The sequence below is a fragment of the Choloepus didactylus genome, chromosome 4 (genome assembly GCF_015220235.1).
Source record: "Choloepus didactylus isolate mChoDid1 chromosome 4, mChoDid1.pri, whole genome shotgun sequence".
In the NCBI taxonomy this organism is placed as follows: Eukaryota; Metazoa; Chordata; class Mammalia; order Pilosa; family Megalonychidae; genus Choloepus; species Choloepus didactylus.
In genome coordinates this window covers 50,216,530-50,234,835 of record NC_051310.1, presented here as the reverse complement: position 1 = coordinate 50,234,835, position 18,306 = coordinate 50,216,530, and the positions used below count along the sequence as shown (strand labels likewise).

Sequence of the window (18,306 nt, the reverse complement as noted above, 5' to 3'; positions counted from 1 at the left end):
AGACAAAACAGATTTATGTCCCTCTCCATTGAAGTTCAGCAGAAGCAAGATCTTATCTTTATCTCTTCCTTGTAGCTTCAGGATTCCTCATGGGATCTATTTGGATCACATGCCCAAACCTGACCCAAATACTGAGGGTAGAGGGTTGCAATTTCCCACGTAGCTAAGTACAGGGCACAGGCCAGCTCTGAACCAGTCATCGTGGCCTGTGGGATTCAGTGCTGTGATTGGCAAGGCATGGGTTACATGTCCACTCTGGAGCTAGGGATGGAATCTCACCTGAACTATTTGTAGTATATGTGAGGGTAGTTTTCAAAACAAACAAACAAACAAACAAACAAAAAAACTGGAGGGCTATTCTCAGAAGCAGGAATGGAAGCTCTAGCTAGAGATAAAGTGTCCGCTACAACTGTAGGGGCTGGAACTAGTAGAAATTTTTGCTCACTGCATTTCTGCCCATAGAGAAAGTTCTTTTTATGGAGTCCAGCAGTGAAACAGACCGGCTGTAGAGGTAGTGAGTTGGCTGTAACTAGAGGTTTTCATCTATAAATAGATGACAACAATCCACCAGCCCTGTGTAGATGGAACGCACAATCTCTAAGGCAGTATTTTTCAAACCGTTTCACTGTAACCCACAGTAAGAAATACATTTTTACAAACTGCAATTCAGTATACCCTGATACCTGCATGCAAAACTGAAAATAAAAGTTTCACAAAAAAGTACGTTTCCTTATTACACATGGCATGTTCATATTGTCTTTTCCATTTTATTCCACTTTAAAAACCCTGCTGTTTGCAACCCACTAAATTATTTTCCTGTCGCAGTAGTGGGTCTTGACTTAGAATTGGTAAAACCCAGTTCTAAGGTCAGAGATTCTTAGCATGCCTGCCCTGGATGGACTGGGCTTGAAGATGGGTTTGAATCTGGCTTTTCCACAGCGGTGGAGGTGAGAGTCAAAAGAGAGGAAGCAAATGGAGTTCCCAGGTCTGAGTGTTGCATCCTCTGCCTGTTTGTCAGAGCAGCTCCTGACCTGTCGGGGTGGAGCAGTGTTCCCTGAAGGCCTGCAGGGCAGTGTTGGAGGGAGTCTTTGCAGGCCAAGGGCTGGAGGATCATGGAGGTGGCCCTGGCAGTCTGTCCATCCTGAGGTGGCAGCAGCTCCTTCTGTGCCAGCAGCATTTATGTTGTGAGGTCGAATGTGTGTGTGTGTTCTTTGCCAAGCCTTTATATTGAAGATGAGGGAGTGGCTTTTAAAAATAACATATTTTTGACTTGAAGCAAGTCAAGGCAGAGAGTGGAGACAATTAGAGACTGACATCCTGTTTAGTCATCTCTCTAGAGAGCTCTATTTTCAGAACTTCTATTCCATAAAGATTCACAAGTGGTGTTAAGATAGTTAAGGGGATATTGTTAGGTTAGCAGTAGTCGTGATACAAGTAGCTGATCTGAACACAGGTGATTTACAGTATGGTAGCCAAATTGGTAACAGATTTTATGCAGAGAAAAGTTGAGTTATAAACAGACTGTTATATAGGTAAAGCTTTCTGAGTGAGTACAAAATGGGCATCTTTTATTTTGAAAAAGAATATAATCAGGATGTGGTGTTAAAATAATAATAATTAAAAAAAACAGCACGTTGTTCTCAAACCCTCATTAAGTGACCTAGGATAAGGTCAAAACTTTTTTTTTTTTTTCGGTCTTTGTTCACCTGAAGGAACAAGAAAAATAGTAAATATGCTGATAAGGTCCTTTGAGATGACCTGATGGAAGCCATGTCAGAAATGCTGAATAATGATGTCATAGACTTTCAGGTGAGAACAGGGAAGCTCTGAGTGGCCTTGTCCAGAGTCTACAGGTACACAATCAGGCTGGATTTCATCTTCCTGATCAAGTTCAGGGCTCTTTCTACCAGACCATATGATTTGTAGCATATTTAAATTTAATATCTTACTAGAGATGACCTTCCATATCTGTATTCAGTTTCTCTTGACCTTCCTCTTTAGATGAAAGGTCAAAGGCAAAACTGGGCTGAATCAAACAAGAGTTATTTAAGAACCATTGTAAGTTCACGTATTTGGGTCCAGAAGAACCTCACAATCGAAGGCTTGGAGGTTTCTGTGGGTGGTGAGGTCAGCATCCAGCACAAGAGGGCAGAGCCTGCCCACGTGGCTAGTGGTGATTGGAGCACATATGGGGGGGTGTCGTGTCGTTCCATCTTGGCACCATAGCACATAGGGGTGCTTGGGAAATGGGAATGTGTGCAGAGGTCTGGACCTTGAAGGGCACGAAGGCTTCAAGCTCATGTTGCAGAAAGAATGTCTCGCTATTTCAACCCCTAGAGAACTCCCATAAACCAGCAGAGTAGTGAATGCAAAGAGCCTGAACTTCTTTCCCTGCTGCATCCTAAGATTAATTTGACTTTGGTGGAAATGGTATAGATTCAGACATACTCTTTTCTTTATACTTTTTACTTCATAAAGCCAAAAGTTTGCAGTTGACTGCACCACGTTTGAAAATAGAGTTCCTATTCACCCCTCTGTTACACCTTTCATTAGTGTGGTATATTTGTTACAATTGGTAAAAGAATATTATTATAATTATACTATTAACTATAGTCCATGATTTACATTAGGGTTCCCTTTTTGTTTTATACAATCCTATTTTTTTTTTAATTTTTATTCTAGTAACATATATACATCTAAAATTTCCTGTTAACCACATTCACATATATAGTTTGTGCTGTTAATTATGTTCACAACATTGTGTTACCATCACCACCACCAAAATTTTTCCATCCTTCCAAATAGAAACTCTGCACAATTTAAGCTTTAACTCCTAATTCCCTATTCCCAGCATGGCCCCTGGTGACCTATATTCTAGGTTATGACTCTATGAATTTGCTTATTATAATTATTTCATATCAGTGAGATAATTTAATATTTGTCCTTCTGTGCCTGGCTTATTTAACTCAACATGATGTCTCCAAGGTTCATCCATGTGGTCTTATATGTCAGTACTTTTATTCATTTTTACAGCTGAATAATATTCCATTGTATGTATATAGCACATTTGTTTTTCCATAATGCCACTATGAACATTGGTTTACAAATACCTGTTTGAGTCCCTGCTTTTAATTCTTTTCAGTATATACCTGGAAGTGGGATTGCTGAGTCTTATGGTAATTCTATACCTAACTTTCTGAGGAACTGTCAAACTGTCTTCCCCAGTGGCTGCACCATTTTACATTCCCAACAACAATGAATGAGTGTTCCCATTTCTTCACATCCTCTACAACACTTGTAATTTTCCAATTTTTAATAGTAGCCATTCTGGTGGGTGTGAAATGGTATTTCATTATGGTTTTGATTTGCATTTCCCTAATGACTTATGATGTTGAACATCTTTTCGTATGTTTTGACCATTTGTATATCTTCTTTGGAGAAATGTCTGTCAAGTTTTGTTCATTTTTAAATTGGATTATTTGTCTTTTTGTTGTTGAGTGGTAGGATTTCTTTGCATATTCTGAATATTAAAACCTTATTGGATGTGGTTTACAAATATTTTCTCCCATTCTGTAGGTTGTCTTTTTATTTTCATTTTAAAATTCTTTAATGCACAAAAGTTTCAATTTTGATGAGGTCCCATTTATCTTTTCTTCTTTTGCTTGTTCTTTGTGTGTAAAGTCTAAGAAACCATTGCCTAACACAAGGTCTTGAAGTTGCTTCCCTGTGTTTTCTTCTAGGAGTTTTACATCTGTTTAATTTATCTGTCTGTTGCCATTATCTATCTATTTCATATATAAATGATTTAATAAAATGCCATTGTTAAAACCAATGTGCATAAAATAGGGATATCTCAAAAATATTTACCAAGTTTATGGGTCCTTCTTTATCTAATGAAGGGGCAAAAATAGAAGAGAATAAAATTCAAGAGGAAGGCAGCTCTGAAAGAACTGTTACTTTTAGATATGCTTCTTGACCTTTGCAGTTTTTTGAGATGTTACTTGTTCCTTGCCCTTTACTGTTTAATGAGAGACTTAGATCTGATTTGTATCTGTGATTTGCATATTTAAGCCTCTCTGTAAAGAATTATTTGAGGCTCATAAGAAGTATTTTAAAATTAAAAGATATGTATATTTTTTCTCTTTCTAGGTGGATTTGGAGCCAGAGGGGAAAGTATTTGTGGTAATAACCTTAACAGGGAGTTTCACTGAAGGTAAGAATGAGTTTTGGGTAGTTTTTGTACATGGGCAATCTCAATTCATACCCAGTAGGAGTCTCTATCATGGAAATTATATAAAGAGAATTTTGTAAAAGATGCTGTAAAAAGATTTACTATCTTAAATTAGGCTGGCTGGTATTTTGTTGCCTAATGGTCTCTTAGGGTTACCATATTACATGTATTTGCTAAATCTGGTGTTTTGTTTAACATACTCACTGAGGTTTTATTTTTATTCATTGTCATCTTAGCTGACCTAATAAATTGGTTCTTGCCTCTTTGAGTTCATGCCTGTTTAAACTGTACTTTAGATTTTTGTTTTTGTACCAATCTTTTAGTTTTTCCCTGAGTATGTGTGAAAGAAACTTAAGAATCATGTCCTGTTCTTTATAAACTTTATCTCATTCTTATCCTTTAAGAGATTCTATGCCTCCTCCTTGCTACCATTGAGCCCCCCGAGTTTTTTTTTAATTGAGGTAAATTTTTATACAGTGAAATGTACATATCAGAAATGGACAATTTGTGCTTTGACAAATGCACACAACTGTGTAGTGAACACTCCAATCCAAGATATGATTTCCATCGTCCTGAAACTTCCCTAATGCCTTTTCCCAGTCCATCCCTGTGCCAGGAGCCATAAACCTACTGATTTGTTCACTATAGACTAGTTTTGCCTTATTTCAAAAGTTCATGTAGATGGAATTATACTGTATATACTTTTTGCATCTAGTTTAATTTACTCAGCAAAATTTCTGTGAGATTTGTCATTGTATGTATCAATATTTCGTTCACTTTTATTGCTGAGTAGTATTCTATTATATAAATACACCACAATTTGTTTACCCATCTCCTCTTAATGGACATTTGGGTTTTTCTCTGTTTTTGGTTATTATAAATAAAGCTGCTAGAAACACATAGACATGCACTTTATACATCTACATAACATACATACACATAAATGTATAGGCATACACTTACATTTCTCTTGGATAAATGCCTACAGGTGGAATTGCTGAGTAATAGAGTAGGTATATGCTTAACCTTAAAAGAAAATTAGAAATGGCTTCCCAAAATGGCTGTATTATTAAACTCCCACTAGTAATGTATGAGAGTTCCAGTTACTCCATATCCTTACCAGTAGTTGGTATGGTCATTCTTTTTAATTTGAGCCATTTCAGTGGGTATGAAAAGGTGTCTTGTGGTTTTAATTTGCATTTGCCTGATGTTGAGCACTTTTTTATGTGCTATTGGTCATTTGGATTTTATTTTTAAGTGCCAGTTCAAGTCTTTTGCCTAATTTTTAAAACTTCAGTTTGTCTTTTTATTATTGATTTGTAGTTCTTTATGTTTCTGGATATGAGTCCTTTGTCAGAAATATGAATTGTGAATAATTTCTCCCAGTGTGTGGCTTGCCTTTTCATTTTTTTACTGATGTCTTTGATGAACAGAAATTGTTAATGTTTATGAAGTCCAATTTGTCATTCTTTTCTTTCACTGTTTCTCTATTTTGTGTCCTCTCTAAGAAATCATGGTTTACATAGAGTTGCAAAGATACTCTCCTATTTTCTTTTAGAAGCCTATAGTTTTAGCTTTTATGCTTAAGTGTATGCTCCTTTTTAAATTGACATTTGGGCGTGATATGATGGAGAGGATGAAAAATTTTTTTGGTCAATATAGTAATCCAGTTATTTCAGCAGCATTTCTTGAAAAGACCATCATTTCCCACTGACTTACCTTAGCAACTTTGTTAAAAATCGGTTGGCTCTGTATGTGGGTCTCTTTCTAGACTATTTTGTTCCGTTGATCTATTTGTACTGTCTTCATTACTGCTACTTTATAGTAGTCTTAAGATTAAGTAGTGTGAGCCCGCCAACTTTGGTCTTTGCTTATTTATTTGTTTAAGGTTATTTTGGCTATTCTGGGTATTTTGCGTTTTGATGGCAATTTTGGAGTCAGCTAATCAATTTCTATGCAAAAGGCATGCTAGATTTTTAATTGGGATTGTGTTGAATCTATAGATCAATTTTGGGAGAATTGACACCTAAACAATAGTGAGCATCTTCAAATCCATAAACATGGTATATGCTTCCATTTATTGATGATCTTTAGTATCTCATCAATATTACATAATTTTCAGTGTAGAAGTCTTACTCATGTATTGTTAAGTTTATTCCTGAGTATGTTTAATTTTTGATGCTGTTATAAATATTTTTTAAAATTTCATTTAAAATGTTACCAGTACTTAGATATTCAGTTGATTTTTGTGTATTGACTTTTATCCTGTGACCTTGCTAAAATTCACTTAATAGTTTTTAGTAGGGGATTTTTTGTAGAGGCTTAGAATTTTTTATGTAAACAATCATACTATCTATGAATAAAGATAGTTTTATTTTTCCTTTCTAATATTTATGACTTTTTTCTTTTTCATGCCATATTCCAGTCTGAGACCTCTAGGACAGATATCCCGCCTCAAACCAAACTTAAGGGAAAGAAATTATGCTTTACCCATTATTATGATGCTAGCTGTGTGTCTTTTGTAGATTCCCTTTATTACAATTGAGGAAGTTCCTTTCCAGTCCTAGTTTTCCGGTAACTTTCTTTTTTTTTTAAATCAAGCATGTCTATTTAATTTTGCCAAATGTTTTTTCTTTATCTGCTGAGTTATCATATGGTTTTTCTCCTTTATTCTCTTAATGCTGTGAGATACACTGAATGATGACTGTTAAACCAACCTAACATTATAGAGATAAACAGCACTTGATCATGATTCTTTTTATTAATACTCAGTTTATTTTTATTCAGTATATTATTTTGTTTATGTATATGTTAATGAGAGATATTCTATATTTTATAATTTTTTCTATAAAATTTTTATAGGCTTTGGTATTAGGATTATATTTGCATCATAAAATGAGTTTGAAGTGTTTCTTCTTTCTCTGTTTCTTGTAAGAGTTCATATAGTATTATTTTTTTGTTATCGATTACTGTGTAATAACCCAACCCAAAGCTTAATGACTTAAAACAACCATGATTTAATTTCCTCACAGATTTGCACTCTTTGTGTGGGCTTAGCTGGATGGTATTCATTCATGTTTCCACCAGGCAACCACTATTGTGCTTTCTGTCTCTGTAGATTGGTCTTTTCTTATCATTTCATATACATGGAGTCATGTAATAGGTGGTCTTTGACATCTACTTCTTCTCACTTAACATAATGTTTCTGAGTTTCATCCATGTTGTAGCATGTCACTTTTTCTTTTGAAGGATATTTCCCCTGTATATGGAATTCTGGGTTGGTGGGTTATTTTTTTCAGCACGTTCAAGATGTTTTCCATTATCTTCTGGTCTCTGCTGTTTCTGATGAGAAGTCTGAGATAATCTTTGTTGTTCCCCTGTAGTTGTGTGATATGTCTTTTTTCCTCAGGTTGCTTTCAAGATTTTCTCTTTATCTTTTGTTGATAGCATTTTGACTATCATGTGCCTTAGTTTGCTTTTATTTTATTTATCCTGCATAAGATTTGTTGGACTTCTTGGATCTGTAAGTTGATGTTTCTCATCAAATTTTGAAAAACTTTGGCAATTATTTCTTCTGACTTTTTTCCTACCTTTTTTACTCTAAACTACCTATAGGATGCTAATCACATTTATGTTAAACCACTTGATATTTTATTAAGGTTACTGAGGCTCTGTTCATTTCTTTTCAATCTTTTTCTCTCAGTTCTTCAAATTGGATAATTTTTATTGATCTGCCTTGAATTCACTGACTTGTTCTGGTGTCTCCTAATTGCGATAAACTAATGTAGTGAATTTTAAATTTCAGATATTGTATTTTTCAGTTATATGATTTTTATTTGCCTCCTTTTTATGCTGTCATTCCCCATCTGTTCACATTTAAAAACATTTTTACCTTATGCTCTTAGCATATTTATTAGAGCTACTTTAGAATCTTTGCTAATTCCAACATCTGGGTCATCTGGGGGTCTGTTTCTGTTGATTGCTCTTTCTCCCTCATTTTTTTTTTTCTTCATATCTGTCTAGTTTAAGCTTTTCATTTGTCATGGACACTGTGGATGAGACAGAGACTCTGCATTCTCTTATTCTTCTCCAAAGAGTACTGATTTTTTTCCTGCAGGTAGTTAAATCACTGGCTGATCACTTTATAATTGTGGGAGGCTTTTTAGGATGAGACTGTTTCAATTTTTACCCTCAGTTCTATGGCAAATTACATGGTCCTAGGATATAGTCTTTTCTTATAAGGTATAGCAATTCTGGGGTTTCATTGGGAAGCGCAAGGTGTTTTAAGTCCTTTAAGTTTGTGGGACTCAGGCTTTAAACTCTTTCTCTCCTAAAGTGGGAAACAGCTGAATATCAGCTCATTTTTTCAGCATTCTGACTATTGCTTTTTCTGGACTAATTGGAGTCTCCCTTCCACAGCTCAGCCAAGGATTTGAGAAGTGTACATATTTGGGAGTTCTTCTGTCTGTGGCGCCTCCTTTATGGGATTTCTCTCTTTAGTTTCCAATCATCTGGTGGTCCTGAATGTTATCATTTCTCTCATCTAGCCAATGAAACTGCAGCTCTCTTCTTGAGTTCTATTTGCCCAATCCTGTATAGCCTGGTGAGTACTCTTGGGGAAAGTCCTATAAATATAGATCTCCCCCAATGCAATTCCCTTCTTTCAAGTATCAAATTCTCTCTATTCTGCCTGTTTGGGGTTGTTTTCCAGTGTCTCCAACTAATTATTTTAAAATAAATTGTCCAGAGACTTTTTTATATTACAGTTTTATTGAGATGTATTCACATACCCTACAGTCATCCACAGTGTACAATCATCTGTTCACAGTACCATCATATAGTTGTTCATTTCATCACCAGAATCAGCTTTTAAACATTTTTCTTACTCCCCTCTCAAAAAATAAAAAATTAAAATTAAAGTAAAAAAGAACACCCAAAACATTACACCCCCCATCCCACCCTATTTTTCATTTAGTTTTTGTCCCCATTTTTCTACTCATCTGTCCATACACTGAACAAAGGGAGTGTGAGCCACGAGTTTTCCACAATCACACAGTCACACCCTGTAAGCTACATAGTTACATAATCATCTTCAAGAATCAAGGCTACTGGGTTGCAGTTCGACCGTTTTAGGTATTTCCTTCTAACTATTCCAATACACTAAAAACTAAAAAGGGATATCTATATAGTGCATAAGAATGCCCTCCAGGGTGACCTCTCGGCTCCATTTGAAATCTCTCAGCCACTGAAACTGTTTTGATTTATTTCACTTCCCCTTTTCAGTCAAGAAGATTTTCTCAATCCCATGATGCCATGTACAGGCTCATCCCCAGGCATCATTGTCCAGAGATTTAAATTGTTATTGGCAAGAGGGTTAGTATACAGTCATTACCAAAATTCCTGTGAATATTTGTAAATGTATAGCCAAATGGTTTGTGTTTTAGTTTCCTAGGCTGCTTAAGCAAATACCGTGCAATGGGTTGGCTTAAACAATGGGAATTTATTAGCTTACAGTTTTGAGGCTAAAAGAAAGTTCAAATCAAGGTGTCATCAAGATGATACTTTCTCCTTGAAGACTCTGGAATTTTGGGACTGGCTGCTAGCAATTCTTGGCCCTTAATTTGTCTTATGGCCAGGCACATGGTGGCGTCTCCTGGTCTGTCCTTTCTCTTCCTGGTTCCATTGATTTCAACTTCTGGCTGCCTCTTCTGTGGCTTTCTCCCTCTTTGAATTTCGTTACCTTCTACAGGACTCCAGTAATAAGATTAAGACCCATCTTGATTGAGGCGGGTCATACCTTAATTAAAGTAGCCTCAACAAAAAGTCCTTCAAGCCTACAGGAATGTACGAATTTTAAGAACATATTTTTCTGGGATATATACAGCTTCAATCACCATAGTTTGTATGTTTGTCGTTGCCATTTTGGAAGTTGATCAGACGTTTTTGAGAAATGATTTTCTCTGCTCTTCTCAGCTATCCATTCTCATTAATGTGGACAAAAGGTTTTAATGTTACTGGCTTTCTGTCTGTTGTCTTAATCATTAAATCCTCCATTTTTCTCCAAAATTAACAGAAACCTGGAATACTTGAGCATAAAGGTCATACATATTTCTTTTGGGGGTGGGGAGGGACGGGTTTTGCCTACTCACAGGTGTTTCACTTTTTTGTTTTGATTGGTGTCTTGGACATATAAGATTTGTGAGCAAAATAAGTCTGCCTCATAGCTTAGTTGAATAAAATGCAATGTAGTATTATAGAACTTTGTTTCTAGAACAGTGCACAGGGAACATGGGTACAACCATGGTGTAGAGAAACCCAGCAGTGAGCAAAGGAGCAAGAGTGAGGAGCAAGTGAGATTCTGAATGTGCCAAACCATCTTTCTACATTACATTACCAAAGGAGTAAGGCCGTGCATGTTATAACAGGTCTGATTGCATTATAATCATTATATGATTCTTTTTTTTAGTTTTTTCTTTTTTAGCATTTTTTATTGTGAAATATAACATGTACAGAAAAGTGATAACTTTAAAAGTACAATTTAACAAGTAGTTATAGAGCAAATTTCAAAGAATGTTATGGGTTATAGTTCCACCATTTCAGTTATTTCCTTCTAGCTGTTCTAATACCCTAGAGACTAAAAGAATAAAATACTTATTTAAAAATTCAGTATTCATAATCCTTTGTTAAATCCTATCTTGCCTGTGGCTACTCCTCCCTCTCATTCGATCACTGTCTCAATCTTCAGGGATATCTGGGCAGTGACCATTGTTCATATTGAAAAGGGGTGTTGACATTATGGTGAAGGGGAATGCATCTGGTTGATGTTCTTGAAGAGGCTGTTGCCACTGAATTTTGGGACTTATCTGGCTTAGGAACACTCTGGAGGATTTACGTTTCTGAGAAATAAACATAGTGAGTGAAACTTTTATAGTCTCTGATAGGGACGTGGGTATTCTTTAAGATTTTGGGGACTACTATTGATTTGGGATTGGCATTCTGCGACCATTTGGAATATCTAGCTGAAGCTTGCATTAAGAGTAACCTCCAGGATAGCCTCTCTATTTGAAATCTCTTAGTCACTGAAACCTTATTTTGTTGCCTTTCTTTTCCCCCTTTTGGTCAAGAAGGCCCTCTTAATCCCTTGATTCCCAAGCTAGACTCATTCCTGGGAGTCATGTCCCGCATCGCCAGGGAGACTCTCTCCCTTGGGAATCATGTCCCTCATGGGGGGGAGATGGGAGGTGGTAATGAATTTATTTACAGAGTTGGGCTTAGAGAGAGAAAGGCCACATCTGAGCAACAAAAGAGGTTCTCTTGAGGTGCCTCTTAGGCATAATTATAGGTAGGCTTAGCCTCCCTTAGAGCCATAAGTTTCACAAAAGCAAGCCTCAAGATTGAGGGCCTGACTTATTAAAGTAGGGGTTTCCTAATTTCGTGTAGCATATATTCTTTCCAAGACAAACAATCAGTGTCTCACACCATCTTCACTTTGTTGTACAATCATCATCACTCTCAATTTTAAACAATTATAACACAGATGTTCTCATCATAATTAGTTCTTAGTGCTGAGATAAGAAATAAATAAAAAATTGTACTGGGGGTGAGTTCCTACTAGATCATTGCAATTGTATTCCTTTCAGAGCTGATCTTGGGTGAAATTATGTAGTAGGCCATATTTATTTTTGGTAGTTGCACCTCCTGTTTAGTTGGTCCTTCCTGCCTTCTGTTTTCAACCATTTCTTGCTCCGGTAAGATGTCCAGTTGTCTCCTAAGTCCAGGAACAGTTGCTAACGAGGAAGACAGTGAATTCATGGACTAATTCACACTGAAGTGATGGTGATCAATATCTCAGTGGTCCACCCATTTTTGGTGTGTTTGAATATTTTACAAGTTACTAGAAGAGCAGCTTTACCCATAAGAAATAGCCTGTTAATGTTGAAATTTCAGGGACTATGCATCTATATGTGGAGGGTATATTTTAGGAACCCCAGATCTGTTCTCTCTCTCTGTGGGAGCATGGTCTTATCAGCTTGGCTCCTAGACTGGGGCTCGGCTTGAGCTTGCACATTGCTTCTGCCTTAGAACACAATCCCTTGTCAAATGCAGGGAATGTGATAGCTGCCTTTCCCCATGTGTTACACAAGGAGGGAATCGAGCCCCACATGTGCCTGCTGCAGCTATAGCAGCAGACCAGGCCTGCCACTGGGAGCATGTCCCCAGCTTAGCCTCAGTCCTGCAGCCACCTTTGATTATCCCTGGCCGTGAAATGACAGGTTGGCTAAAGGAACATTTGGAGCTCTGGTTCCTATCTTGGATTCTGAAGGGCTTCACTGAGAGAAGCAGTGTAGGGTCAGGTCTGTCTGATGTGTTTCTGACTGTGAAAGAGGCACTAGTCTGGGATCTAGAAGGAATTGTTGAAGTTCAAGAAAAGTTGACTGAACCTCAGTGTCCCATCTACCCTATTTTACAGGGTCATTCTGCAGGTCTAACATATGAAGTCTCTATGTTCCTATTGTCACATCAATGTGATAACACTTCTTTGACATTGACTTTATTTTATACTAGAGGCCTCAAGTCTTTAGTGGATAATTACAAGTAAATATTGGCTTATTACCATGCTTGCTTTTTTTTTTTTTTTTTTCATAGCCTCCTGTATGAATTCTGCCATTATCTCAGATTCTGAAATCCCCATACTCTGTTTAAAAAAAAGTTTGAATGGGGCTGTGGTCTGTGATATACAGAACTGGCATTAGGAGCTACAGACTCCTTATTTCACCTTGCCTCATTAATTCTTCAGAATTAGCAGCTCAGGCCAAAACATTTTATTAAATGTAAGATTTCTTGGAGAAATACCTGCTGGGTCAGACCTGTGGTCTTGATGTTGATGCTGGGGAGATAAAGATGAACAAGACATAGACCCTGTCCTAAGGCACTCTCAGGTTGGAGAGCAGAAGCAGCCTGTGTGTACAGTGCTGGGGGCTGGCTGCCTCGATGGCAATGAGTCCATGAACATTGATGGGACACAAAAACATACAATCCAACCCGCTGAGAGATTTTAGAGAAAGCTTCACAGGGGAGAGGATGTTTAAACCACGTTTGGAGAATAAATAGGAGTGTGCTGGGAGGGGAAGGTAGTTCAAGAGTGGCAGACAGTTTGAACAAAGGCACAGAGTGGGGAAAAAGAGCATTGGGAGGTTCATAAAACTGAAAGGGTGTGGAACTGCCTAAGCAGACAAACAAACAAATTGAAAATAGTGTGGAGGTGTGGCCAGAGAGTTGGGAGGGCCTTATGTGTAGGTTTGCCTGGGACAGGCCCAGTTTGCTGGCTGTACCAGTGTAACTATTAACAGTGCTACATTTCACTCTCAGAGGTGTCCTGGGTTGGATGATAAATTGTGTGGTCAGAGTTCTTCTAGGCCAGTAGAAGTGATGGGGGTACCAGTGAAGGTTTTTAAGATCTGATATGATGACTGTAGGGTCAGGGGTTAGATGGTTGGAGAGAAAAGGGTGTGGAGGTGTCAAGAGTCTACCAAACACTGTTTAAGGAGGAAATGATTAGGGCCTTAGGTTAAGGTGAAATCAGTGGGGATGCAGAGGAGGGATCTCTTTGAGATATGTATCTGTAGTAAAATAAAAGGGTTTTTACTAGGGATTTGTCTAGGAGGAATTGGAAATCGGTATGTGGAGGTATGGGCCCCAAATATAGCCCTAGCTGCCAGTGGAAGAAGGGGCATAGGTGAAGGTATCCAGTGGGAAGATTTAGAGAGAAAATCATGACTGGCCAACAGCAGAACTTGTGAAATTTGCCTAGACTTAGGGTACTCAGACTTAAATGATTGGCCCCAGAGAGAAAACCAGACATCATGTGCTTCCTGATGGGCTTATACCACACCATCTGTGAAGTATTCTTGCAAAAAAATTGAACCTGAATCTGGTCAAGTTTCCAGATCTAACCACCAGTTTAGAGGAAATTCAGGGGACAGAGCATTTTAAACGACGCCATGGGATGCAATCAGCAACAGACATGGGGGAGTTTTACAGGACGAGAGACTTGATTTCTTTGACCTAAATTTGTAATGGAAAAAAAAAAAACAAAAACAGAAAAACAGAGGAGGAAGAACCTAAATAACAAAAAGATGGCCATGTTAACCAGTTGCCCTGTATGAGCCTTATATGGATCCCAAATCAAACACAACTTGTAAAACAAGCAAAAACTCTCAGAAGACAACTGAGGATTTGGCAACAGTGACTAGATACTTGATGATATTAAGGAATTGTTAATGTTATTTAGGTGTAATTATGGTGCTGTGGGGGTGTTTTTTTTTTTAAGAGCTTCTATTAGAGATATGTTTTGAAATACTTACCAGTGAAATGATATGATATGTGAGATTTACTTCAGAATAATCAAGAGGTTAGTAGAGGGGACGGGATATAGGTGAAACCAGATTAGCTGTGAGTTGATTGTTAAAGCTGAGTAATGGGTACATATGAGTTTATTATACTATATTTCCTACTTTTGCATGTGTTTGAAATGTTCTTTAATAAGAAATTAAAAATTTCAAATGGCAAATTTTAAAAATATCTATTTCCTAGACAAAAACCAGAATCTGGGTTGCCTCTATGATATCAAAACGATGCTTTAACTTTGCATATGCTACCTCTTCTCATTTATAATTTAAAACTGATGTGGTTTTTTTGTCTGTATATATTTTGTTTTTAATTCCAAATTATATGTATTATGAAAAGGCAAATTAAAAATTTTAAATGATTAAAGTACTTCAGAAAGCTTTTAGAAAGTGCTAAGTAAATACTAAGCTATGAGTCAAAAAACTGCATGTAGGAAGAGATGAATAACATGATTCCCTTCATTCCAGCATGAAGTTCTCATTTATAATGAGTGACAAGTAAATCACCTCCTATTAACAGTTACATAACATTTTATACTTGCTAAGTTTAATTTTAAGATGGTTTCCTAAGAGAATAAAGTAAATCAAAAGAGTTAATGCTAGAATACCTTTATGCAAGGTAGTAAAGCAAAGGTTCTGTGTGTGCATCTGTTTCTAATTTGAGTTTCCAAAGCAAACATGAAGGTATTCTGCACAGTTTTTGGGGAAAGATAACGTCTTACAAAATAAACAAAAGCAAAACACTGACAAACACCTGTGATGTTTGTTTAGAAGAGAGAAAACGTTTTCTTCTGTTAAAACCTTGAATTGCCCCTTCTTTCAGATTCTTATTACATTGTCTGAAACTGATACACATTTTTCCTGGGGAGAATATGGAAAGAGCACTTGCATTTTGATATCTGCTTGTTCTCTCTAGTAAGGCAGTGCATTATGGTGCAGAATGAGATTCTGATCTTTTCCTTTTTGCACAGTTGCCTCAGTTTATAGCTCAAATTTCCTGTGTCAAACCACTGGTTTACAAATAATTATGCTCTCTGCTAAATTATCGTGACCACACGCACCAACAAGGCAGATGAAGTGTGTATTGCTGCTTCGAAGCTGCAACCCACAGATTCTCTCTGCATCTAAGAATTGTAATGCTTGTCATTTCTAAAGGGAAAAGAGTTTCTTTACTGGGAGTTGATTTAATGGATTCTTTTCTCATGTTTCAAGCCTGATGACAGCTTATTGATTTAATTTTAAAAATTCATTTAAAAAAATGTTATTCCTTTAGCGTATTCTCCTTGAGGAATGGGCAAGCACTTCAGTTTTCCTGCTAGTACTGGCAGTGCTTGTGGCTCCCATTGGAAATGACAGCCAGGTTGAAGATAAGGTAGGAAAGAAAGAAAGAGGAAATGACGGAATGGGAAAAGAAGGGGGTCTGGAAAAGGCAGAAATATTTTTAAAGACAGAAAGAGAGAAATGAAAGAGATCAAGATGAATTGTCCTGTATCCTAGTTTGCTAGCTCTCTTCTTACTAATGTCTAGCTCATTTATTGAGTACCTTCTGAGGGCCAGACATTGTGCAAGACCTGTAATTTAGCAAGGAGCAATAGCAACTTTTGTTTTATTTTCTCTTTGATAGCAAGATTGCTTTTACCCTAGTAAAGGAGTCCATCTATGTGCTTGGGCCTACCCACTTATTGTTCCATTTATTCCCCACCATAAACTAATGAGGTTGATGTTATGCTTATTATGAAAGTAATGAATCAGGCTCAGAGAGGCTGATTTGCTTAGGGCCTCCTGGATAGTAAGTGCCAGGCCCAGACCCAAGTTCAGATTGTGATTCTTTTTTTTTTTTCTTTATTAGAGAAGTTGTGGTTTTACAGAACAATCATGCATAAAACATAGTTGGATTCCGATTCTGAGGTCAAGGATCTTTCTAGGGCATTCCAGCTATCTGGGAGGCATTATAGTGTTTTCTTTTTATTCTGCCTTATAAGAAAACAGTCCTTTGGGTGGTACAATCCCACTCTCCCCAGGCCTTTGTCTTCTCTTGTAATGATGACTTTGGCCAACTTGTATCTTGGGTTCCTCCTTCTTGAACCCAAAGATCGACGATACTCACCTGGAAAAGGTGCTGCCTTCTCAGACATCAGGCATGGGTTGAGAGCTCTTGCAGGTGGAGCTTAAGATTTTGCCCAATTTTAACTGTTACCAGTAGATTCTCCTGATGTAGACCTTTAGCTAGAACTTGAAAGAAAATGGAAATAAACAAGTTCAGCTTAAGGTATGAGAGCTGTCCTTGCCTAGTTATATACCCTGATCATCATTGGCTTCACCGTAAATACTTACCTTTGTTGATTATTGATGAAAAACTGTAAGTGGTCGGCTTCATTGAGAGCTTTTCAACTGGCTTTTAAAGTGTGCTCCTGCAGATTTCTGGGGGTTCCTGAGACATTTTCGAGGGGTCTGAAGGCCAAAACTCTTTTCTTTATAATAGTTGTAATTTGTCCTTTTTACTGCATTGACATTTGCACCAATGGTGCAAAAGTAATGGTGAGTAAAACTGCTAGCACCTTTACACAGGTCATGGTAGTGGCACCAAACTGTGCTGTGGCCAGTATATTCTTCATTGCCATACACTTGCAGGAAAGGAGAAAATCCTGTTGCACTTAAGAATGTCCTTAATGAAGCGGTAAACATTATTAATGTTATTAAAATTCAACCCTGGACTCTGTCTTTTTAAGATTCTGTGTGACAAAATTGGAAGTATGCATCAAGCACTTATGCTACGTACTGAAATATGATGGTATCTTTTGGAAAGCACTTGTGTGATTGAGCTAGGAGCTGAGCTAGCCATTTTTTCAGGGAGCACAATTTTTACTTGGAAGAATGATTGGTAGACAAACTATAGTTATAGAGACTTGGGAATTTGTCAGATTTTACTTAAAAATTAACGAAGTGAGCTTGTTACTTCAAGGAAAGTAACCACGAGTATTTGGTGCCCATCATAAAATTAGAGCCTTTAAGCCATAATAAGAATTTTAACAATTTATAATTGTGAGCTTAACAGTTTCCTAATAATTAAAGACTTTTCTGATGAGTTTAGTGTTAATGTTAATTAACAATGAAGATTTTTTTCAATATGGTATGATAAAAATATGTCAGTGTTTGGGAAGATCTGCATAACTCATAGAACACATATTTTCAAAATGACCAATACACAGTGTTACAAAACCAAGTAACGAAAGTGCAGCAGAGACTAATGGATTTTAATGTAACAGAATATGAATGATAAGCTTTAGATTCCACATTGCAACTAACCTTTAAGAGACTACTATTTGTTGAATTTTGATGTAGTATCAAAAAATAATATTCACTATTACCTGAAAAAGCCTTTAAAACACATTCATTGCCCACTGCTCTGTGTGAGGCTGGCTTTTATACATATCTTTTAACTAAAACAACATTGCGACAGATTGAGTAGATAAGCAGATACAAGAATCGAGCTGGCTTGTTTTAAGTTAGACATTAAAGAGATTTGCAAAATTATAAAACAGTGCTACACTTCTCATTAATTTTTTTATTTTGGAAAATGTAGTTATCTTTCATTAAAATTTTTTTTATGTTAACATGCAATGGGCTTCTTATTGTTATTTTTAATGAATAGATAAATTTTTTTAAAGT

At 36.8% G+C, this 18,306-nt stretch overlaps 1 protein-coding gene across 1 annotated transcript in view; it reads left to right on the top strand.

Annotated features, from left to right (window-relative positions):
* Positions 1-18,306, top strand: part of PRKCH (protein kinase C eta) — a 247,447-nt gene that overhangs the window by 82,330 nt on the left and 146,811 nt on the right. Inside the window, exon 2 of the mRNA XM_037832583.1 lies at positions 4,150-4,213. Within this exon, the coding sequence (XP_037688511.1) occupies positions 4,150-4,213 (64 nt within the window). The remainder of the gene's footprint in view (positions 1-4,149; positions 4,214-18,306) is intronic.